This window comes from Spermophilus citellus (assembly GCF_964194105.1).
Source record: "Spermophilus citellus genome assembly, chromosome: 15".
In the NCBI taxonomy this organism is placed as follows: Eukaryota; Metazoa; Chordata; class Mammalia; order Rodentia; family Sciuridae; genus Spermophilus; species Spermophilus citellus.
The window spans coordinates 63667361-63692068 of record NC_138195.1 but is presented as its reverse complement, the minus strand read 5'-3'; the positions used below and the strand labels follow the sequence as shown (position 1 = coordinate 63692068).

At 46.9% G+C, this 24708-nt stretch overlaps 1 protein-coding gene across 2 annotated transcripts; it reads right to left on the bottom strand.

Moving 5' to 3' along the window:
- Positions 1-2954: 2954 nt before the first annotated feature.
- FFAR4 (free fatty acid receptor 4) lies at positions 2955-23231 on the bottom strand. 2 transcript variants are annotated; one of them, XM_081268799.1, is made up of 3 exons: positions 22508-23231; positions 13500-13628; positions 2955-3577 (listed from the first exon to the last, which is right to left on the bottom strand). In XM_081268799.1, the coding sequence occupies exons 1-3, from the start codon at positions 23072-23074 to the stop codon at positions 3188-3190; spliced, it is 1086 nt and encodes a 361-aa protein (XP_081124925.1). In that variant the 5' UTR covers positions 23075-23231; the 3' UTR covers positions 2955-3187. The 2 variants fall into 2 exon arrangements, with proteins under 2 accessions (XP_081124925.1, XP_081124924.1); XM_081268798.1 differs by lacking the exon at positions 13500-13628 and having other exon boundaries at positions 22508-23185.
- Between the last annotated feature and the right edge of the window lie 1477 nt (positions 23232-24708).

The window sequence follows — 24708 nt, the reverse complement described above, 5'->3', positions numbered from 1 at the left end:
GCATTCTCCCTTTGCGCTCTCTGCGGGACCTTTGACTAATTCTAGCATCTAACCTCCATTATTAAAGACCGAAGCTTCTCCCACTTCCTGAAAAGGGGGTTTCCTCATTAACTCAGGAAGGCCTTAACTACCATCCTGGCCAAGGCACTGAGGCCCAAAGAGGAAGTGAGTGTGGCCAGACCAGGCCAGCAAGCTCAGGCAGTGCTGGGCCTCTGAGACTGGCCAACCAGCTGGGTTTGGGAGGCCTGGATGCATGGATGGGGTGACTTCCAGGAAACAGCTCCACTCTCCATTGCCTCTGGCAGGTGATTCACTTGTTTCATGTGTGGTCAACACAAGGAAGGAGGCAGTCTCAGGGTTTTCAGAAGGTGGGGAGAGAGAGGATATGGAAGATGGGCTCTGAAAGCCAGGTCAGTAGGAAAGTTCACAATGTCCCCCACCTGAAGTGTGCATGGAGGGTGAGGTGGGGGCAGAAGCAGTCAGGACTGGGGCAGAACACTAGTGTCCTACACTGTTAGCAGCACTTGAGTTTGCATACAAACCCACTTGCCTCAGTTTCCCACAGGTTCCCACGGGTCTCAGTTTCTCATCTTCAAAAAACAGCCAGTCTTTTGTGCTAGATAGTCTTGGTTTTAAGTTAAACTCCAACTTAGATTTTTAGCTGTGTGTTTGGGGGCTGGTTACTTGGCTTCTCTGAGCCTACATCTCTCTTGAAATATAGGGAAGCAGATTCTGCCTGATGGGACTCAGTGGATTCAATGAGACGATGTCTGTTAGAGCTCTGAGGGGCTGTGCAGATCCTGGCCATGCCAGGCTGCATGTGTGAAATGCATCGGAAGGTGGGGGGTTGGTGCTGGCATTTTTTAGGGACTAGGGAGGCTTCTGTGTCCCCCACCTCCATTTGCCTTATTTGCCACCAAAGATAGGGGAGACTGTGGACCACACATGGGAAAGCTCTGCTTTTCATTCTCAGGGAACAGCAGGCTGTCACAGCCTGGGGTCTCAGCCTCAGTTTGGCAGCCCCAGAAATCTGTAAGATATCCAGGTATTCCTTCCTAAAAGAGCTTAAAATTACCAAGTCTACTAATTAAATCTTTTTTTTTTTTTTTAATGTGGTGATGGGGATTGAACCCAGGGCCACATGCATGCTAAGCAAGTGCTTTACCACTGAGCTATCTCCCCAGTCCCCAAGTCTACTAACTAAATATGGGCAAAGACTCCTTGTCTGTTTGTCCATGAGCTTAAGGTCGCCATAAATCTTCACGTCAGAAGCAAGCTACTCCAGAAACTCCATGAGTGATGGCAACAACACTGGGTTTGATTGGCCTTGGAACAAAGCTTTACTGAGCATTTATCTACTCGGTGGTGGCCCTGTGTCCACCCAGCCATTGGCCCAGCCCCCAAGGGCCTGTTTGTTGATGGGATGGCTTTGACTCTGATCTCTCCCCTTTCCCTATTTTCTCTCAGGGTGTTTCATAAAACTGTAGGTCTCCAAACACCATCTGCATCTCCCAACAACACTGTACCTCCAAGCCCCAGCCCCACAGCTCTATATACACTGCCTATTGTTTTTGGATGCCCCCAGGTTTCAATTTTCTTTTAAATTTTTTTTGTAGTTGTAGATGAACAGAATGCCTTTATTTATTTTATTTATTTCTTACACAGTGCTGAGGATCAAACCCAGTACCTCACACATGCTAGGCAAGTGCTCTGCCACTGAGCTACAGCCCCAGCCCCCAGGTTTCAAATTTATAGGCTACCACTGAAACGTGGCTCTCTCACCCTGTTTTTCTCCCAGTCTTCTCCATTGGTGCCTGCTCCACTATTCAACCAGTTTTAGCTAAAAATCTAGGAGTTGCCCTGGAATCCTCTCTTTCTCTCATATTCTACATGCTTTCCATCAATAAATTGTCTTTGTGCCACCCTCTCTAAGAATATCCAAGATCAGTTCTCATAATCCATCAGGAATGACACCCACCTCCAGATCCCCAGCAGCTGCCTAATTGCTCTCCATTTTCATTCCTGCTCCTCAAATTCGGACCCTTGCATAGCAACCAGAACGATATTTACACTCATTCATCAGCTCACGTCAGTCTCCCTTTGCAAACCCCAGTGGCACCTACTGAACACTGACTCAGCTCCTTAGGGTGGTCTCTCAAACCCTCCCTGACCTAGACCTGGACCCTCTGGCATCCATTGATGGGCTCCAGCAGGGCACCCTTCCATCCCAACATCAAGGACAGTGTCTGGTACAGAGGAGGCTCAGTCAACAGTTCTTTGCTTGACTCAGTCCTCTCTTCTTCCTGTCCCACAAGTCAGTCTCTTTGTACTGACGTCTGTCTCTTCTGCCTGAAAAGCCCTTTCCCCTGGAGCCACGTGGCACACTCTTTCTTGCCAGTCACCTTTCCCCACCACATCTAAGTGGCCACCACTCCCACAGCACCCCAGGTGCTGTTCACTCTGGGATACTATATTTATTCACTTCTGTTTAGCATTTGACCTCCGTAGGGGAAGAAGCTCTCTGAGAGCAGAGGCCAGGGCCATCTGGTTCATCACTGAATTCCCAGCTCAAGAGCACTGTCCAGCCATAGTAGTGCTTAAGAGGCCTCCGATGAAGCCAACCCATCTTCTCTCTGATTCCATGACACTGCTTCTCCTCAAGGGGTCCATAGCATTTTTAATACATGAAAAATAATAATCACCTTTAATTATTCCTTGGAAATTCCTCAATATCAAATACCAAATACCAAACACCAAATTCAGGGTTGATATGAATGAAAGACCCTGAGGCCTTTCCTAAGGAGCCCAAGTTGGGTATCCAGAGTGGCCCTGACCCTTTAAAGGAGAATCTGAGTCTTCAGTCAGTTCCAAGACTCACTTTAGAAACCATGAGGTGTGACCTTATATGCAGGAGATGTAATTGCTGAACAGGTATAAATAAAATTTTATTAATTTCCATCATATTACAAACACACTGAAAAAGTTCATATTTCAAAGGAACCCATCGTGAGTCCTCTTATAAAGGAAAAGTATGTTTACATGGAATGATTGTCCCCTAATTTGCTGCTGCTGCAGATGTATGTTTGCATAGGTTGTTTCCTTAAAGCAGGGTGCACTGGTGGATGGATGATCAAAGCACACCGTGGCTCACCACAGGGAGAGACTTCATGTGTCAAGAAAAAACGAATTAGCTGGAAATAACAGACAAATCATTTCTTCTGACAGATGTGTCTGTAAAAATGGCTCCTTTTTCTGGGAGGGAGAAGCAGCAAAAAAATTTCCGCCACTCGTTCCTAAACAGTGACATGTTGTAGAGAATGGGGTTCAGGGCAGAATTGGCAAATGTGAAGGCCACCACCCAGAAGAAGAGGGACGGCCAGATGACCAGGTCTTGCTGGAAGTTCTGGATCAAGATGAGGAGGATGGTGATGATGATAGGGCTCCACATGATGAAGAAGGACACCATGAGTAGGAAGAGGGTTCGGAAGAGCCGGAAATCCTGCTGCGACACTCGGATCTGGTGGCTCTCCGAGTACGCCAGGCTCATGGTGAGCCTCTTCCGAGATGCCTTTGTGATCTGCAGGAAACCCAAACAGAAACAGAGCCACAATTTACCATGGATGTCAGAGATTTTTGCAGTTAGGAGCCCAGAAGCTGGAAAGTGCCATCCCACTGCATTGAGGTGTCTGTCTTTGGAACTCTGTGTGGAAGGAGCTGCCTCCTCTGCAGCAGGCCTGCTGCCCACACCGAGGACGCACTGGAGAAATGGACACCTGGCTTGCTGCCCCAGGAATAAGGCAGGAAATCACCCATGATATAAAGAGAATGGATGAGGGGAAGTGAAGAGCCTGACTCGGGTGGTTTAGAGGAGCCAGGTGCTCAGAAGCACACCTTGACTGTGACTGTGGCTTTTTAAAAGGTAAATAATTGTGCACAAGCAATACATGCCCAAGGCACAAACTCAAACTACAAACACTGAAGGGGAGCAAATGAAAAATACCCGTCTCTTTTCTAGCCTTTGTACCCTCCATTTCCATTGCCCAGGGGTGACCAGAGTAGGTAGTCTCCTGCATGACCTTCTGGAAGGTCTACATACCAGCTCTACATGCCTTCCCAGGGATGGAATGTATGAGACCCTATCTCCAAAAAAAAAAAAAAAAGTGGATTCTGTTCTTGCCTACAGGCCTGAGTTGGGGCCTTTGAAAGGTAAATGAGTTTGGAGGCTGTTCATTTGCTTGGGCAGCTGCTGCCAGGGTCAGCCCCAAAATAAAACCAAGTCTGGGAAGAGTCACCAACACCTATGGGGTGGGTGCTGCTTGGGAATTATCCTTTCATCAGCAGGACCTGTGGGCACCCCCACAGCCACGTAGACATCAGAGTCAATTACCAACAGAAGGGGACAAACTCCTCACATGGGCAATTGTGAGTTCCTTGTCTTTAAGGGCAGTCAGGGGCACGGGCAGGACAGCCTGTCCTTCTCCATTCCACTCCTAGCCCTTGCGCAAACCCATCCCCCACTGCAGGCACCTGAAGCATTGGAATGACTATGAGATCCATGTTTTTAAATAAGTAGGCACAGGGATAGGAATGGGAAAGACAGTAGAATGAATCAGACCTAACTTTCCTATGTTCATATACACAACCAGTGAAACTATGTGAATACACAACCAGTGAAACTCCACATCATGTACAACCACAAGAATGGGAAGTTATACTCCATGTATGTACGACATGAAAAATACACTCTACTGTCATGTATAACTAAAAAAGAACAAATTTTAAAAAGCTTTTAATTTAAAAAAAATAAGTAAAATAAACCCACACAATCAAAAAGCAATTGGAAAGTTATGGAATCAGATGTGTCTTTAAATGTGTCTGTCCCCAGCAAGAAGGAGAAGCTTGTCAGAGCATTTATGGTGACATTTGTTGAAAAATTACAGCCATTTGATAATGCATACCCCACTGAGGGGTGGGGATCAGGAGAATAAGCACCCTCAGGTACATCTTTCCACATCTATATGAGAGTATCCATGGAATAAATTCCTCCCAGTGGGATTTCTGGGACCTCGTAACATTTTGCACTGATGAGCAAGGCCAGCATGACAGCAGAGGGACTGTGGGTGATGAAGGGGACCCTGGTTGCGAGGGCTCCTGCAGGCATCGTGCCCTAGATCTCCTGTCCAGTCTGTTCAGCTAAAGGGTCTTCCTTCAGCAACAGAGAGGCTTTAATTTGGCAGCAGGATCCTTGGACACAAGAATGGCCCATCAACTGATGTAGACTGAATAGATTAGAGTAAAGCCCTACGTGCACCCCCATCCCACTGCCCCACCTCAAAACACTGTGTCTGAACCACATGAAAGCTTCGTGACATCTTGGAACCACAGAGCTGGAGAGGCACTCAGTGTGGTCTCCTTTATTTTAATATAGATTCTTCTTAAGAAGGTCTGGGTCTGGGGGCTGGGGATGTGGCTCAAGCAGTAGCACGCTCACCTGGCATGCGTGGGGCGCTGGGTTCGATCCTCAGCACCACATAAAAATAAAATAAAGATGTTGTGTCCACCGAAAACTAAAAAATAGTTTTTTTAAAAAAAGAAGGTCTGGGTCCAGCTGGGATTCTGCATTTCCAGCAAGCTCTTGCGGAACAGCAGCCACCCATGCTTCCCATCCAAAGACCCTGCTTTGAGTAGCCAGGACCTCCGTCGCCCCTTCAATGCACAGGTTAGAAAACAGCTCCCTAAGAGATAGTTTACCCAAGCTGCTTTCAAAGCAGGAGTCTTGCAAGTGTTCACTTCAGAGAGCAATAAGGGTTGAGTCTGTGAGAGAGCAGGGGCTGCCATTTAAGCCCTGCTCCTTGGCACAGGGTGGTGGGTGGCTGGGTGAGTGACCACTGGGGTGGCTGGAAAGTGTCCAGTACTCAGGCTCTGGATGTCCAGGGGAAAAGGAGTGTTTAATCTCTCTTGTGCGTAATTCCAAGTATCCTCTGGGCACAGCCAGAAGGGAGAAGGTCTGGCTGTTCCCTGTGACTTACTCAGGTTCCATAATGCCAGCGAGAGGGGTAGGGTAGGGCTAGTGATGGTAGGGTGGGGCCTGGCTGTGAACAGCCAGCCTGGGCTGGAACAGATGCTGATTTTTTGAGCCTGAAATGCCAGACTATGACCTCTGCCCCAGAGAAGAGAACCAATGAGGACCATCCTGACCACAATAGCAGTCCTTGCTAAATTCCACTTGCTTGGGCCGGTCTTTGTCCTGCCTTTCCTACAGGAAGAGGCTTCTGGCCACACAGGGATGCTGACATCATCTGGAAACTGGCCACACTGTGGGCTCTGTGCTGGACCCCTGGGTCCATTCCCCTACGATTCCTGAATCTCAAGAGAAGAAGTAATTAGAAGGTTATTAGCCACCTTCTCAATTTGGGCAAGTTTAATTCCAAGATCAGCATGGCTTAAACTGTTCTCCCTAGAATACTTCTAATTGTCTAATTAAAGGAGAGCTGTTTAATTGTTTCGTGATTCTCTGTGGTTGCTTGCTGGCCCAGCATGGCAGTTCAGGACACCTGTTGGTGATGGGGAATGAGAGCAGCAGGTGCAAGGTGGACAGACCTCTGCCCTCCGGAAGCTCCCGACAACCAGGACAACAGGAATCAGCTTTCCCAAGGGCTCCCCACATGTTCCATCCACTGTCACCTCTAATCCTCACAGCTCCTCTTTGCATTCTGTGCCATTGTTATTCCTGCTTCACAGATGAGCAAATTCATTCTCGGGAAATTTAAGTTACTTGTTGAAGGTCACTCCACAGATAATAAATGGTGACAGCTCCCATCTGTGAAAATCCAGCTCAGTGGAGTTAACGATTAGCTACATCATAAAAGGCTCAGGAGTGGTTGTATAGCCAGCCCTCCCCTCCACGCCCCTGCTCTGCAGGTGGAGTCACTCAGCAGAGGGAACCCACGGACTCCCACTCCAGTGCTACAAGTCCTATCGGCACCTCCGCGTCCGGAAGTCACTGTGTAGAGTCAAAGTTAGACCCAGCATCCAGGTGCAAGATGGGTGATCTAAGGGCCAACAGGTCTGGAAGTGGGAAAGCTGGGCAGGCGGCACCTCTAAATCCGGTGTCCCTGGTGAGTGCTCAAGGGCTGATTCCAACAGCAGTGTCATCCCTCCTGCTGCCCACCTTAGCCTGCCAAGAACAGCGTGCATCCAGAGACTCCGGTACAGTGTCTCATAAATACTTTTTGAATCAATAAGGTTGGTGGGAGCTCATTTTTACTGAGCACCTACTATGTGCCAGGTCCTTACCCATCACGTGGTTTGCCTCTCTCACCTCTCCCAGCATTCTGTGAGGTAGGTACTTGCAGATGAGGAAGCTGGAGCTCAAAGAGGTTGGTGAACGCCCAGCCAAGAAGTGCAGAGTTGAGCTTCAAACTTGGTTGTTGGCTCCAGCCTGAGATCTTGATCTTAAACGAGTTCCTTCCCACTCTCTACTTCCCATCAATGGAAATCCTTCTGCCCAGACTTTAATTCCAAACTCGAATGCCAGAAACTCCTAGAAGCCTTGTTGGCTCACCTCCCGCTGCACCCTGTGGCATGTTTAGGTACTCTCAGCGCCTGCCACAGGAACCCTGTGGTAGACACATGAGCATCTTTCTTACCTCTGCCCTCACCAGACCTTAGACAGGGCTCCCTGTTCCATCTGGGGCCAGGGACTCTGGCTAATGCCTGATGGTGACTTGATGGTCAAAGTGGGCTGACTCATGGCCAGGTGCATTAGCTCGGGTTAGTTAGAACTGGTAGATGCTGTTCCCTCACAGTCCCCACATCTTGCAGAGTCAGGGGCTTCATAGTCAAATGTGCTCCTTTCCTGCACCTTCCCAAGCTAGGTGTCTAGGCTAAGTCAACATTTATCTAGCATTTCAGTCTGTGGCATTGTGTAGACGCTTGATGAGCTTCTACATTAAACTAAACACTCAATTAACTCCTGAGAATTAACTCTAATCCTCAAAACAAGCCTCTGCATAGGTTCCAGGTTACCTCCTAAGGTGGAGGCTCTGAGAGGTGAAGTGACCTACCCAAGCCTCATGGTGAAGAGGTGGGGTGTAGCCCATGCAGAGATGCTCCCAATAATGTGGCTCACACCACTGGGCCCATGATAAGAGGCAAATGTTTGCCTTCAGACATTCTGATTCTGTGGGATTGAGGGGACCCCAAGATCTGCATTTTTCCTAAACTCCTTTTTTTTTTGGTACCAGGGATTAAACTCAGGGGCACTTGGCCACTAAGCCACATCCCCAGCCCTATTTTGTATTTTATTTTGAGACAGGGTCTCACTGAGTTGCTTAGCATCTTGCTTTTGCTGAGGCTGGCTTTGAACTCAAGATCCTCCTGCTTCAGCCTCCTGGGCTGCTGGGATTCCAAGTGTGGGCCAGTATGCCAGACTAAGAGACAGTTTTAAACTGTCTTTTTGAGTCTCCCTGCCTTTACACCCACATGAGCTTCGGAAGACTATGAGGGAACTTTCTCTCCATCTCATGCCCCTTTGTCATACATTGCCACCAGACCAAGGTTGCTGCCCAGGTGGTTGCAGGTGGAGGAGATTCCTGCTGACAGAGGTTGACCCTGGGAGGTGGGGTCTCCTTTGGAGGCTGCCTGGTCAATAAACAGAATCCTCAGAGGAGAGACTCTGTCTTTCCAGTAGGTCTACCTCCCTTTCCATAGCCAGCACTCGGTCCCCAAAGCTGGGGAACAAAGACCAGGTGTGGAGGAAGGGCTTCATGTTCACTGCCTGAAACCTTCATGTTCACCTGAAGTACATTGTTCCTGGGTGAAACTGAGATAGGCTGAGGGTTTTCAAACTGCAAGCAAAAGAGTCATTGGTTCTATCAACAAATGTTTATTGAGTGCCTACTATGTGGCTGGGCTACAGAGGCTGATTGTGGCGCAGGTCCATTCCAGTGTAATGTGGGTAATGCGTGTGGGGGGTGGTGAGGGACAATAAACACAGTTCCAAAGGGTAGCACGGCCATGGTTGCTGGGAGATGATGTAAACCAAGCCCCAAACAGCTGGTGATCACAGCCTGATCGAAGGCACTTAGGAGTTGCTGGGAGGCTATTCCCTTGGGAAAACTGTCAATTGGAAAAAGCCACTAAAAATGTATGGCATGTTTGAGTCACAAGGAAAGAGGAAGCAGGGAAGGCTGACAGCAAATATGGCCACTGCCCCACTACATCAAACAGCTCTTGAAGGGTGATTGACAATCTTGAAGGATGACTGACAGGGGGAGACCCAAGGAGAAGCCCACCTGAATCCTTGCCCAGGTCAGAACCAGAGACAAAGTTTACAACAAGGTTTCCCAAAGAGGATTCTACGGAGCAGTGATCCAAAGAGAAGCTCTGTGGAAAAAGGGGTTCTGTGGTCAGGTTTAGCAATGCTGCCTGGTCTATTCCTGTGCCGAAGAGCCCCTGCCTGCCCAAAGCCTTACAGCAAAGAATCCCAGGGAACTCTGATGATCCCAGTATTTCCCACACTCATAGACTGTGACTCGTTCTAAAATTTTCCATCCCATGGAGCTCCAGAGAGCACTGAGAGGCTCTGCTTCAGAGCAGTAAGAGATCAGGGTGACTTCTAAGCCCAGAGATGGGCCCTGAGTGAGAGGCAAGAAGACAGGTGAAGGGATATGGCTAATGGACCCTGTTGTTCAAATGACTTTGACAGGTGCTCTTCACACACACACACACACACACACACACACACACACACACACACACACACAAATCTTGGGCAGAAAAGCAGATCCAGCGTCTCTGCATTGTGTCTATTTTCAAGTAAACTAGGAAATCCCATCCACACACAGCATCTACCTAGTGGCAGTTTGCCTGCTTCCAAGTTACCAGCCTGGCAAACTCAACAGGCACCAAGTGAGGACAGATGTCACAGTCCTATGGGGAACAGGCAATAGTCAGTTTTGCTAGTGAGGTAGGAAGATTTTTCAAAAGTCTTATATTTACAGTAACATTTATTTTTGCTATTTATTTATTTTCTTTGTACCAGGGGTTGAACCCAGGATTGCTTAACCGCTGAGCCACACCCCAGCTCTTTTTGCATTTTATTTAGAGACAGGGTCTCATTGAGTTGCTTAGGGCCTCGCTAAGTTGCTGAGGTTGGCTTTGAATTCACCATCCTCCTGACTCAGCCTCCTGAGCTACTGGGATCATAGGTGTGCTCCACTGTGCCCGGCTAACACTGTTATTTTTAAAACATCATATCTGCTCTTTTATTTTATTGTGCTAAACAATCCACTGAGACATGTTTGGCTTCAGTGGAAACTGAGTCCTAAGTTTTAAAAGCACAGTCCAAGGTCGCATGGTAAATCAAGTTTGGTGAAGGACCCCAGTATGATGATTCTTTGTACTTTTCCTACTGACCCCAAAGAGCACCCCCTGTAGACCCTTTCAATGTGATCCAAGGCTTAAGCCTCACTCCTCCATGAGAATTCACTGAGCACTTGCCATGAACAAGCCAGGCTCTGGTCTAGGCATAGGGATGAGAAGCTTGCCCTCCCGTGGGTGAGACAGATGACTGATGCACAAATGAATTCACACATCCAGAAGGTGACAAGGGTTGGAAGTGTTTTGAAAAGATATAAGCCAGGGATCAGAGATTGATAGGGGGTGTTTCTGAAGAAGATCCTTTTGAACAAGGACCTATCTGAAGTAGGAAGTGGACCATCAGCAATTGAGGTAAGAGAGATCTGGGGGAGGAAATGGCATGTGCAAAAGCCCGAGACATAAGTGTGTTGGCATGTGTGAGGGACCCTCCCCAGGCCAGTCTGGACATAACAGAGGGGAGAAGATGAGCTTAGGGGGACAGATCACATAGGGCTTTTAGGTGAGGGCTTTGGATTTTGCTGCATGTGGGAGGGAAGTGACAGGATCTAAATTCTCTCTGACCCATTACTCAATGCACCACTGCACCACTGTGAGTCATAACAGATGCCACCCTGCGGTGTGTGATGGACAGAGGACTGGCTGTGGCTCTAGATGCAAAGGACTTGGAGAGCAGTGAACTGTTGCTTGGAGGCAGATGGAGAAGAAGAGACCTCTTCCAGTTTCCCGGGTGGCCTCCAATTGTTCCAGGTGGGCTTTGGCCTTGAGAATAAAATGATGGTGTGGGGATCATTCCTCCCTCAGTGGAAAGCTCAGAAGTGTGAGCTCACCAGGGCCCTCCCAAACGCTGATGGGCTTGGGAGTGGACTCAGAAGAAGAGCCAGATGCTGCCACTCCCTCCCAATCAGCTCTGCTAAGTCTCAGGGATACCATTTCCCAGCACACTGGAGACAAAGCTTGGGAGAACAACCTTGCCTAACAATAACAACAAACACAATTCATTTGTCCCCTGCCGTGGGCAGGCAGACACTAGATGTCCTACCCATGGTACCTCAACAATCCCTCACTGTTGAACTACAATTGTCATTTTGCTGATGAGGGAATTGAGGCTCAGAGAGTGTAAGTAAGCTCAAGTAAGTGTAAGTAAAGCTCAAGGTCACACAGCAAGTAAGTGGCAGATTCAAGACTCAAAGCCAGGTTATGAAAATATCCCTTTGAATCTCTGCAACTGTCTTCATGACCCTTTGCTCTCCTCTTTAGTACCCCTCATCCATCCTTTACATCGGTGCAGCAGTCAACAGTTGCAAAGTGTTATACACTATCTTGGCCTCTACCTTGTGCTCCAGGGTTTCTTGCTTTAAATAGCAGCACCTTTGGCTCGTCTCTCCTCTTCCCCTTTTGTTTCAAAGTTCCTTCTAGAGAATGGAACTTGTACACTCTTGACCTACCTCTATTCCTCACCAGCACTTTGCACAGAGTAGACTCTTAACATATGTCTGAGGAACTAAAACTGTTGGGAATCTAGGGCCAGGGGACTTGGGTTTATGAGACTCTCACTTCTGAGCTACGTGACCTTGGGGAAATTACCTCGCCTCGCTGTGCCTGGTGTTTCTCATCTGTAATGCTTATCAGGATTAAATGAGGTATTTCTTGATAACACATTAAACACTACATAACTATTTGTTAAGCAAATATAAAACTCTTCCCTCACTTCTTTGCTTTTAACTTAATGAGGGTAGCTAACAATTTTATAATATTAAAATATGCTAGGCCCCCTTGGAAAGCCTGAATCTGCTCATGCACTTGAACAAGCCTCAGTCTTGTTCATCTGGTGGAGAAGATTCTAGGGAGTAACTTAGGAGGCCAACTCCCACAGGACCAGGGACTTGCAGACCTGGTTGGAGGTTGGCCTGGCTTTGGGTTCTGGGCACATAAGAAGGTTACAAAGCCTCAGCCACAAAGAAAGGCTATAAAATTGACCAGACAACAAACAGGTCTTTCCACTTGAATATGTTTATTTAATAGATGTCTCCTAAGTAATATGCTATAAAATTAAGATTCAGTGGCTGCATTTCCTCCAAGGGGACTAGGGCACAAATACATGTAGGTGAGGTTTGCAGGGCTGGCACCTGCCATGCAGAGGGCTGCCTTAAGAGGTGGGGACAGAGGGGGTCCATCTTTTTCACACCCCTGCACATATTCGCTTTGAGGGCAGACATCACTTCCTGTGTCAATACACATTTGAAATGGACATTCCCAGGTGGCAGGTGACCGGAAGTAAGAGGAGGGGCTTCTGGCAACCTTCTCTTTCGGGATCCGGGAGGTGCTTTTATGAGTGTGTTCAGTCTGTAAGGGGAACACGTAAGCTGGGTGTGCTTTTCTATTGGTATATTATACTTCAATAAAAAGTCTTAAAAAGTGTACATTCTCATCACTGCTGTGTTTGTGGTGGGGAAACGATGGACATAGCCCAAAAGTCCATAAGATAAATTATAGTATGTGGACATGCTGGGCAGCCATGCAGCCATCATGAGATAAGATACAGGAACTGATATGGAAAGATGTGATATGGTGTTAAGAGAAAAAAGGAAGTTCTGGAGCAGATAGTGTGAGCTCATATCTGAAAAGAACAACAGCCAGCTATTGGAGATAACCCACACTTTCAAATACACACAATGTCGATGATTTTTTGTGCAAATTTGTAAGTTTATCAAATACACACAGTGTCAATTATTTTTGTGCAAATTTATAAGAAAAACTAACCTGCAAGGATCTCATTGGGTTGTTAAGAATGGCAATAGGATCGATTTTCAGTTTCTGTGTTAAATACTTCTGTGCCTGTTTTCAAGTTGACTTTTTTATGATGAACTTGAATTACTTTAGTGATGAGCAAAACAAAAACAAAAACAAAAAACAAAAACAACAACAAAAAAAAAAAAAAAACAAGCAAACAACAAGAAACTCCTTCCTCAGATGGCGGCAGATCTGGTGAGTGAATCAGAACTCAGGACTGGACTGGTTTGACTTCTACGGTATCTTCTGACCTGGAAGTTCTGAGAATCTACCAGAAACACTGCAATCTGAGTGAAATTCAGTGGCAGCACTGGAAACAAACATACCTGTAAGATTTTGGAGTAACTGATCACAATGACCAGTCCCGGCACCAGGAAGTTCAAAGTAACAAAAGACACATCCCACGAGATCTCTCCAGGGGTGCTGGGCCAAACCAGTGTGCAGATAGGAATTTCCTAGTTACAAAAGGGAAAAGGACAAGGATCACTGCAGTGCTGGCTTCTTCTTTGGCCTTTAGCTCAGCCCCAGTTGGGGGTTACCTGTCACTACACAGTGTGCCACACAACTGGCAGGACGGTACACCCCAGAATCCTTCTCCCTGACCCCCCTCCCCCAAACATACACACAAAGCACTCGCCTCTGGCCCTCAGGGTAGCCATAATCATCACCTCTGCTCTCCATTAGAGGCAACTGAGCCTCAGGGTTCCAGGCTGATAAGAACTAGGGGCAGTTCCCCATGTGGATCTTTCCACTCCCCTGGCTGAGATGCAAAGGGCTCTCAGGCTTTCTCTTCCAAGCCTACTGTTTTTTTAAAAAAGAGAAAATTGCCCTGAGAGCAGAACCGATGTGCTACACACAAACACATGGAAACAGGATGAGGTCTCAGTGCAGTCATACTTTGAAAGCTGAAGGCAACAGGGTCTATGCCAAGGCACCCAAGTGCATCAAAGCCAGGCTTGGTGGCAGGTGTCCATAAGTCCCAGCTGATTGGGAGTCTGAGTCAGGACAATTCCTGAGCTTGAGCCAAGAATTTGGAGCCAGTCTGAATAACATAGTGAGACCCTCTTCTCAAAAAAAGAAACACCCACATACATAAACACAAAACAAAACCAAAAAATGAGTGTGTCAAGCTGCATCAAAAAACCTGGCTGCTAAGAGTAGTGGTGCAGGTCTGTAATTCCAGTGACTCAGGAGGCTGAGGCAGGAGGATCTCAAGTTCAAGGCCAAATTGGGCAACTTATTAAGGAGCCCCTGTCTCAAAATAAAAAATAAAATAAAATAAAAAAGGCTGGGATGTAGCTCAGTGATAGAGTGCTTGCCCAGCATGTGCCAGGCCCTGGATTTGAAACCTGATTCTGCAAAGGAAGGAGTTCTGGGAAAGGAGGGCCAGCTACCTCTTACTCCAAGAATGCAACTTGTGCCCAGAATTACAGCCTCTAATCTTGTGTGCCACCTTCACAGAGGAACACACTACAGCCCCAAAGCAAATATCAGCCACAATTCTCAGTTCCAGATGGAAAGCCACTGGAGTGTGACCGTTTGTGACCTTGCTTCCATACTGTGATGTGCTGAATTCAAGTGTTCAACTCTAGCTACAAAACTGCAACAGGCAGGAGCCTCACCCAACAGTTACTAAGAGCTGCTGCAACAGTTTCCTCCAACAAAGAAATATGTCAGTGAAAACAGACCAAGGCATTTGTGCCTGTACTTTCCCACCCACAAACTTCCCCAGCCCACTCCACTACAGGAACAAAGCTATTTGGAAAACAAGTCTCCCTAAACCCTTCTAGACATATAGACTGGATTTTTAAAAGAGTGTGTGCTATGTGAAAAGCCCACATATTAATTTTTTGGTGAACAAGGCATCTGAACCCATGTCCAGGAGACACAATCAACCGAAGCACCATTAATTCAACTATTCACTTAACCAATATTTATCGAATGGTATACCCAAGACAAAAGCAAAGAATTTTTAATATTTGCCAACATGTATTGTAATGGGTTGTTGATCTCAAAATACGGTCCACTGGTCACTCATTTTCCTACTCAATTTTAACAGAAAATAACAACATCTGCTATTTATTGAACATATCCTCTGCACTGGGAATTGCTTTACGTAGATCATCTCATCTAAGGCTTACAACAACCTTATTGAGATGCACATTATTTTTTTGTTCCTATTTCACAGAGGAAGGAACCAATGTTCAGAAACATCCTCTTCCAACAACAGCCTGAAACGCTAAAGGTAGGGTTGTTTTTAATCATAATACTTTTCCCAAAAAGCTATGTAGTTAGAAGGGACATCAAGGAGTCTATCAAGAAAACTATAAAGCAGGACAAGCAGGAAAGAATGTCTTAATCACATTTGCTGTACCTTGAGAAGGGAAGTGTGAGTGTTGCTTTCTTTTCCTGCTTTGTTAAGTGGCTTGCAAATGGACTAGGCATTCTAAAAATTTGCTCCTCTACCCTCACCATCCACACCTGATGGAAGACAGTTTACTAAATCTTCCTGTGTTTTGGTGGTTGGAAAGAAACTTGGGTGACCCTGCTGAATACTGGCAGCAAGGTTGTCACTGCTCTTTGGACGATCCTTTCAAACTCCTTATGGTTGGGGGCAGAAAAGTAGGTCCCAAAACCATGTGCCTGTGTGAAAGTTGTCAGAATCAAAATGGAGTTGCTTGAGCTGACCCTGACCAAAATTAATGAATTAATTAAGCTGGGAGACTGTGAAGAAGGGCATGTGATGCACATATGCCTGATAACAAGAACTGTCGTAAAGATTCTACCAAACTACAACCTTACACAAAAATCCCTTGGAGAGTATTGGTTCAGCAATTGTCTGTCCAACCATGAACGGAGGCCACCCCTTATTTATGGATCCTTGTAGCCAAGGATTGCTGTTTCAAAATAACTTATGTAATCCTCATTTTTGCCTTTAAAAACTTCCCCTGGCTTCAACCTCATCGAACATGCACTTAGTTTGCCACGGTCCCCTATTCACATTTTTCAATTTTCATGCCCAAAGTCACTATCTTTGGAGAACCTCTCTCCAGCTGTTATTTAGGTCACACCTGCAGGATCCCAGTATTGACGTGTATGTGTGAATAAATACCTAGACACCTCGGCTCACGCACACACAGGCAGAGAGAAGAGACTGGGAGGGTCTCAGAAAAGACTAGAATGGGACTTGTAAGTTATTTTTATTCTTCTGTGTTATCTAAATCATCCACAATGTGTCTATATGTTTTTTATAAGAGAGAAACAAAAAGATAAAAGTTAGTTTTTATGAAAAAAGATGATAGAACATGAAACACACGTCACTGTGAGGGCCGAGCCAACCTAACCAACAGAGACAATATGCTCATCCCAGAAAGCTCCCCAAATTTCAATAAGGAAGGTGCCCTTTCACCTGTTTGATTTGTGGCTTTCACTCTAGGCTGGAAGTGTGATAAGGGAGTAAGATAAGAACTCTGCACAACACCCCTCACCCCCATCTGAGCTAAGAGGCAGTAGGATGGGTCTTGCCGGGTGGCACTGGGCATGAATTTATGTGCTCTTTGGGGGGCATCATATGGTATTGTTGGTTAATTGCAGTGTCTATGCTCATTTGAAAATAAATAAACAAGGCACCATGCCCACACTCAGAGGTCTGAATTGAATAACTTTATGACTGTGGAAAAATCCAGACAACAAATGGTTTTCTCCTGCAGTCTGTGATTGATAGAGGAGTTGGGCAGCAGGTCAAATCTGGAAGGTACGGACATAAGTGTTAGTATATTCTGGGGTGTTTTTTTTCCTGCATATTTGATACATTTCCTGATTTTAAGAAAGAAATATGAAAACCAAAAGTGCTAGGCCTGCCTGCTTACTGATACATGGAAGCGGAATTGGCGGTGTGGCGTCAACAGTAGTGTTAATTGATTTGCTCAACCACTTACTGACTGCAGGCACCGTGCCCAAGCCACTGAAAGGCCACAGTGAGGATGATAGAGGTTCTGTCCCTACCCTCCAGGAAGCCACAGATACAGTCAGGGAGGAAAAACAAGAAATTCCAACAACAACAAGAAACAAGAAACTCCACCGCCAGATGGGGATCCAGAACATCCAGAGAACCCCAGAGGCCAGGGGGCAGGTTTCTCAAGAGAGAAATTTCTATGTCCATGAGCACTGTTTCAGCCGGGCAGTGTGGCTTCTGGTCTAATGGATCAGAAGTCCTCAACTCTAGATTCATGGCTACCTTGAGCACATCTCGGCAGGAGACTTCTCAGGCTTGTTAAGCTTTGAATATCTCACCCCCAAAATGGTTCCACCTCCTGGACATCTCAAATTGGGGCACACAGCGGCCATCCTCCAGGCTGCCAGAAACAAGAGGACTGGCCTGCTCCTTTCCCACCAAAACAAACCCCGCCCCGCCCCCACACACCTCATTCTCACTGGCCACCCTCATGGACCAGCCATCTCTCAGCAAGTAAGCCCAAACTCCCTCAGGGGTGTCCCCGGTTCTTCTGCTGGCCCTGCTAACCCTCTGGCATCACCTCTTGCCACCCTAGCCTTCTTTGTGCTCTCTTGCCCCCTTTTGGGATCATTTCCTCTGCCTGTAATGCCCCTCCTGTCCCCCCAGGTCCTTGTCTTGCTCACTTCCTCTCCTTTCCACACCTGGTGGGGACACACTGTCTTTCAGTAGCCTTCACAGATTCTGGGTGCCCGGAGGAGTCCCTTCCAGAGTTTTCGAAACTGTAATAATCACCTGGCTTCCTCTCAAGATCCCCCACTGGAGTGTGCTACGGGGGACAGGAACCACGCTGTCTTATTCAAGGCAGCATCCCAGCAACCTAGAAGATGCCTGGTGCCTGACACTGGGTGCTCAGTACAAAGTTACCCGATGTCAGGATTTTCTAAGACTTCCCCAAGGATGGGGACATCCATCTACAGGTGCTGCTCAAGTGCCAATTCCTCCTACCACTGGCTGACTTATTGGCAAATGATACCTGGTTCCGACTGTTTCCCTTGAAGCTTCTCTACTGAGTCTTCCTGCAGAACCAGGGAACCCCTTGGTAAATCATCTCCCTGCCCTACCTCTTCTAATACAATGGAAGATTTCAAGGTCATTTTAAGGAATCCTCATTAGACATCTGCTCTTTTAGCAACTTCCCGACAGAAAAGAAAGAAAATACCAACATGAGAGCTGGACTTACTTTCTTTATATTTTAAAAATATTCTCTAGCATTTAGAAACGTAGGCGAGTGAACTGTACTTGTCTCTCCGGGGAAGCCTCACTCCATAGAGACTGATGACAACAGTGGGCCTGGTATTAAATCAAGAAGGGAGTCACAGAAGCACCAAGGGCCCTAAGGAAGTGTGAACTCATTGGAGATGACACCAGAGCAACCAGACAGAGCTGGGCTACATACTAGAACCATCCTTCGCCTGCTGTGACTTTGGGAAGTTATTCTTTCTGAAAATAAACATAAAAAAAGCACAACAGCTGTGGGGTTACCATGGGCTAAAGAATCAAGCTAGGCCATCTGAGTGCTCAATAAATGCTCAATAAATGAGGGGCATTTGTGACATTAGTGACAGGGGTCAAAGAGGAGGGTGCTCAATAAATGTTTGTGGAGTGAATGGACAGCACATTCTCCCCAAGGTGGACATCTTCCCCACCTACTGGTGGAGGTCACTGCCCGGCCAGGGCCGCGGCACACACTGGCAGGCATCCCATTGGAACAGGCTGAGCTGGCCTGACTGGGATGTTAATGTTGCTAAGATCATCTGTCCACCCTCTTAAAATGGCTGCTTATTATTTTACAGCAATCAGAAGAATTATAGTGTTTGAAGAATGTTTAAAACGTTTATACCCAAAGATAAGGAAACTTATAATAGCTAGCAATTCTTGAGCACTTAGCTGTATGGGTGCCAGGTGTTGGCCCATTTATTGAACATAAATCCCCATGGCAATCCAATATGGTTGACAGTGTCTTCGTGTCTATTTAAATCAAGGAAAGGGAGACCTAGAGAGGTGGGACAGCTCCCTTTCTGTCACGCAACTCTGAAGCGGTCCCGAGATAGGATTCAAAATTCAATGAAGTTTTAGAGTCTGTCACTTTGAACTACTGGACACCCACTACCCAAAGGGACAAAGGTCATCATGTTCCTGTTTTAGGGGATCTGAGGTAAACAGAAAGCTCTAAGGAGCACTGTTTCTACACACTCTTTGAGAAGAGGGAGCCAGGAAGTGCTTAGGGTTACTTGAGTCTCTCAGCACATTGTTTGGGGAGGAAAAATATTCCCCCCATCCCAATCTTCATTTAGTGACCTACTGGACAGGATCTGTTAATATGAGAACTGAGAAAAGAGGCTTTTGCTAACTTTTAATAAAAGAGATTTATCTCTGTCCCCACCCCCATTTTTAAGTGACTGCACCCCCCCAACCCCCCCCCCATTATTTTTTACTTATTTATTTCAATTGCTGAACCTATAAAGTGGAGTGTTTCCTATATACCCAGGCAAAAACCCTCAAGGAATTGGGGAGTTTATCTGTTTTATTCCTTGGAAAGAATACAGAAAATACAGAAACAGAAGCTCCTCCTTACTCTTGGGGCACATTACAAGACCCCAGTGAGATGCTCCAAATTACAGATAGTACTGAATCTTCTATCTAGTAGGTGTTTTTTTTCCTACACATCAAGTCCCTATGATAATGAGGCACATTAAGAAATTAACCACAAACTAAAAACAAAACATATCAATTATAACAATATGACCTAATAAAAGATAATTAAAACTTTTAATTTTTTTGTTTATTTATTTAACATTTTTGGACATTGGTTGTCCACAGGTTATTGAAACCACAAGTAACTAAAACTGTGGAACCCTGGATAAAAAGGGACTGCTGAATAGTGTAACCCAGAGAGATAAAACTCGAGGAGATTGGGGGGTTGGGAGGGGGCAGCATGACAGACAGGTAGGGGGGAAGACAAGGAAAATGGAAATCAGAAGGAACTGTCTCATTTTTTTTTTCCATTACAAGCCTTCCATGGCAAGTCTACTAATTTGAATAGAGATCTGGCATGTAGTTAACTCACCTGGCCCCTTCTGAAGCACTTCTATCTCATTTCTCTTCCAGTGGCTTTGCCCAAATCCCTCTCCAAAGGCCCTTAAAGCCAAGAAGGTGTTTCTTCAATAAAACAAGAAAAGGCTTGGTGTGCCCAACCAGGGAGCACAGATCTCTACAGAAGCACTCTGTGGTAAGATGCAGACCATTCTAGAAATGCTGTGGAGGGCTCCTGAACACACATACCCTACCAGGGGTAGAATACAGGATGGACCAGACACGAGAAGGCCCCCATCCATGCAAAGGCCTTGCTCAGTCATGGATGGCCATGTTAGCACACAGTTTTAGCCTGGAGTTTTCTCTGGGAGGGGACAAGAGCCTCCTTCATAGTGCTGTTTGGCAGTAAAGAGGGACTATACTTGAAACAACTGTCAAAGGAAGGGTACAAAATACATATCTAGAAATTTAAGATACCCTTAAAATATCTTCTATTTAGTCTTTAATTCTTTGAACCTCATTTTTTTTTTAATTCTTTGAACCTGCCTCCTGAGCAAGAGCACTTGATCTCCTGAGACCAATAGCACCCACTAGCTCAGCTAATCCTGGCTCTCCTGGGGCACCTGAATGGACGTGGCCATAAGCATACATGTTCATTGATCACATGCCATAAGCCTGATTCCTTCCTGCTAATGAGCCATAATCAAACACTCCAAAATGTATTACACACACTCACAAATAAACTATTCAGAACAGATTTTTAGGACACATACACATCTGCTTGCCTAGAATGCAGCCTCCATCCATTCTACCCCCACCAAAAAAGGCTATGCGATTGGTCTGGGAAATCCTCAGGAGGCCACCTTTGTGTTCAGCCTCTGGGCAGGTCACACACTCAGATCTTCCTAGTGGACCAGTGTTCATCTCATCTCCAGAGTCTGAAACTGTCCTGCAGGAGACGTCCCCCTTGCTATTCTCCGCTCTTTTCAGGACTACAGTTTGTTTGTGCCTGGACTGCTCAAAGTGCTCCACTCTCCTTCCTAGGGTCTGGGGTGAGAGTTTGTTCCCCAGGGCCAGAAAACCAGTGGCCTGGATAGGGAAAGGGACAGGGTCAAGAACTTAGCCTGGGTCAGATCTTCCTGGAGGCTGAGCCACAGCAACAAATCATGCCTTGAGGTATTGCTGACACATATAAGTCAGACAGATGCCTGTCTCTCTCCGCCAGGTGCTGAGGAGAATGAAACACATCTGGAATACAGCCAGTCAGGCCGCCACCTTCTCCTACTAGACCTGAGGCCCATGGCCCCACCCTGGGGTGGGGCAGCAAAGAGAACAAACCTGTGCCCAGAATTCTAGACCATGGGACTCAAGTCACCAAAGCAAGTATTACACTGTCCAGAGAATCATTTCTAGATCATGAACCTCTCCATAAGTGACAACTATGGGCCTGCTATCCCGAACAAACCCCCAACTTCTTGAATACCCTGAAGCTACAGTCCAAGGCTCCCAGGGTAAGATTCTGTGGTCTGCTGTAATCCTTCCATCTTGCTACTGGAAAGACTGAGGATTCCGAAGAGGAAACCAGAGCCCTTCAGGGGAAGCCTTGGGTCAGGGGTTCTGGTTTTCCAATGCCCTTTCTCCCCAGCCATCTGCACCATCTGCCTTCAGGCTTTCAATACAGGCTCCTAACGCTTACTTTCACAGAAACTTCTGCTCCTTCTCAAACTAAGGATGAGATACTCTGAACAAGTTATTAATCCTATGTGTCTCAGCTTCCACATCTGTCCTGCAAGTGTGATAACTTTAGGGTAACACCAGACCAGAAAGCAAAATTCAATATAATGTGATTAGCCATCTCACATGCATGAAATTCTATCTGACTCCTTAACTCCCCATTATTTAATTAACCTCACAACACGCCCTTGCATTTTTGCAAGAATTGCGGGGTAGGGGCTGGGGATGTGGCTCAAGTGGCAGCGTGCTTGCCTAGCATGCATGAGGCACTGGGTTCGATTCTCAGCACTACATAAAAATAAAATCAAAATATTGTGTCCACCTAAAACTAAAAAATAAATATTTTTAAAAAAGAGTTTGGTAGTGCCTTTAAATACATGCATCGCAGGCTGACACAGCGCTGGGCATCGTGTATGACAGTAGTGCAACAAAAAGTCCTGTTGTTAATCATCATCACCCTCGATCACCCCCTCCGTTCACCCCTTCTGTCGGATGCCCGCCCCTCCCCCAGCCCGCCCGCACAGGGGTCTCGGTGCGCTCACAGGCGCTCACCTGGTCGGCACCCGGGAGCCGCTGCGGGACCACCTGGAAGAAGATGAAGAGCGGCAGCGCGGCAAGAGCGGAGTAGCCCCAGATGAACGCCAGCATCGCAGCCTGTGCTCGCCGCCCCGGGCCGCGCATTCCGCGCTGCAGGCGCACGATACACACCATGCGCTCCAGGCTGACTGCGGCCAGCGTGAGAATGGTGACACTGCCGCTCAGGGTCATCATGTAGAAGAGCAGATGGCAAGCGACGGGGCCCAGTACCCAAGCCTCTGTCCAGCGCACGACTAGCACTAGGGGGATGGAGCTGGTGAAGAGCAGGTCCGCGCAGAAGAGGTTCAGCACCAGGCTGGTGGTGGCCCCTCGGCGCCGTCGGCGCGCAACCAGCACCAGAGCGTACACGTTGCCCAGCAGAGACACCGCAAAGATGAGCGCCAGCACGATTGTCTCCACGGTGCTCAGCACCAGCCGGTGGTCTCTCTTGACATCAGAGAAGAAAGGGAAGCGGGTGCGGTTGGCTTGCTCTAGGCTGTGCAGAGGACCGGTGACTGTCGTCTGCGCGAACTCAGGGGACATGCCGGGCACCCGACCTCCAGCAGCAGTCTGCGGGCGAGAGCGCTCATCTGGGAGGTGACTGAGTGCCAAGGCGGGGAAAGAGAGAGGGAGGTGGTTGCGACACCGGTCCTCTGGACCCCTCCCGCCAGAGGAGGGCGAGCGTTGGGCGTAGGGAACTGTGTCCCGGACGCACGGGAACGAGGAAGTGCCGCCGGGCAACACCAGCTGGGCTGGGAGGCGGCTGCAGAGGCAGAGGCCTCCAGCTCTGAGGCTGTTTGAAAGCTCCCAAAAGGCCAGAAATCCCCCAGCCCTCGCGGAAAAACCACAGCTTCCTTTAACCTACAGCGATACCGGGTGTGAAGCCAACTATCCTCCCGTTTAGCTAAAATTGATTTAAGAATGTCAGAGCTGAACTTTGGATATTGTTTTGGACTGTGTCTTTCAGACTTCACTTAAGAAGCCCAGCTGTTGGAGGTATATCCAAAAACCACTTGTAATGACCCCAAATTTATTGGTAGGGGAGTTGTTTTATCATCACTTAATAATGTGTGACTTCAGATGGATCAATCTCTCTGTACTCCCGTTTTGCATGTGTAAAATGGGAATGATAATACTACCATTAAGTTATTGTAAGGCTGTCATAAAGAGTTTAGCACAAAACTCATGCACAGTAATCACTGATTAAATGTTAGTAGTATTAGTTACTATAATTAAAATGCATATAAAATTTGCATTCTGAATAATGATATAAAACATTTTCTTGTAGAAAGGGTGGCCCTTCAAATCTTTGAATAAACTTGATGTGGAAGATATATTCCAAGACTGTCAGGTGCACAAGTAAGCTGTGAAAGTTCCTCAGACACCTAGTATGTGGAGCAGTGGGCAATCCAGTTCTGTTACAGATGAGGGAACTGAAGCCCAGCAAGAGTGACTTGTCTAAAGTGGCCCCTGGTCACCTGCCAGGTCACCTGCTCCTGCCCCCACCCCCACCATATCATTGCTGTCTAGTAGATGAGTTGGTTAGAGAATGTGAAGTGTGCTGTGGCCCAAGACCAGTGAATACTTCCCCTCCTAGAACACTCTCAGCACCTATGACCTCACCCCTCTCCCCTTTGCCATATTCCCTGCCCTCTCCCAGTCGCCATGTCTTGCAGTTATCTCTGTGTGGGGCTGGATGTGTTAGTCTAAAGTGCTGACTGGGGAAGAGGTGTTATTTGTGTGTCTGCGTATCACTGTCATGTAGGTCTGAGTTGACAATGTGACTTCTTTTTTTTTTTTTATTAGTTGTTCACAACATTACAAAGCTCTTGACAAATCATATTTCATACATTAGAATCAAGTGGGTTATGAACTCCCATTTGTACCCCAAATACAGATTGCAGAATCACATCGGTTACACATCACATTTTTACATACTGCCATATTAGTGACTGTTGTATTCTGCTACCTTTCCTATCCTCTACTATCCCCCCTCCCCTCCCCTCCCATCTTCTCTCTCTACCCCATCTACTGTAATTCATTTCCCTCCATGTTTGTTATCCCATTCCCCTCATAACCTCTTATATGCAATTTTGTATAACAATGAGGGTCTCCCTCCATTTCCATGTGATTTCCCTTTTTTTCTCCCTTTCCCTCCCACCTCATGTCTCTGTTTA

What these genes read in the sequence shown, in the direction of transcription:
- FFAR4 (XM_081268799.1), bottom strand. Translation starts at nt 23,074, where the DNA reads ATGTCCCCTGAGTTCGCGCAGACGACAGTCACCGGTCCTCTGCACAGC. An exon ending in GGCTCCCGGGTGCCGACCAG is followed by an intron (nt 13,629 to 22,507) that starts GTGAGCGCCTGT and finishes TTTTGTAACTAG; the next exon opens with GAAATTCCTATCTGCACACT. An exon ending in GTTACTCCAAAATCTTACAG is followed by an intron (nt 3,578 to 13,499) that starts GTATGTTTGTTT and finishes GGTTTCCTGCAG; the next exon opens with ATCACAAAGGCATCTCGGAA.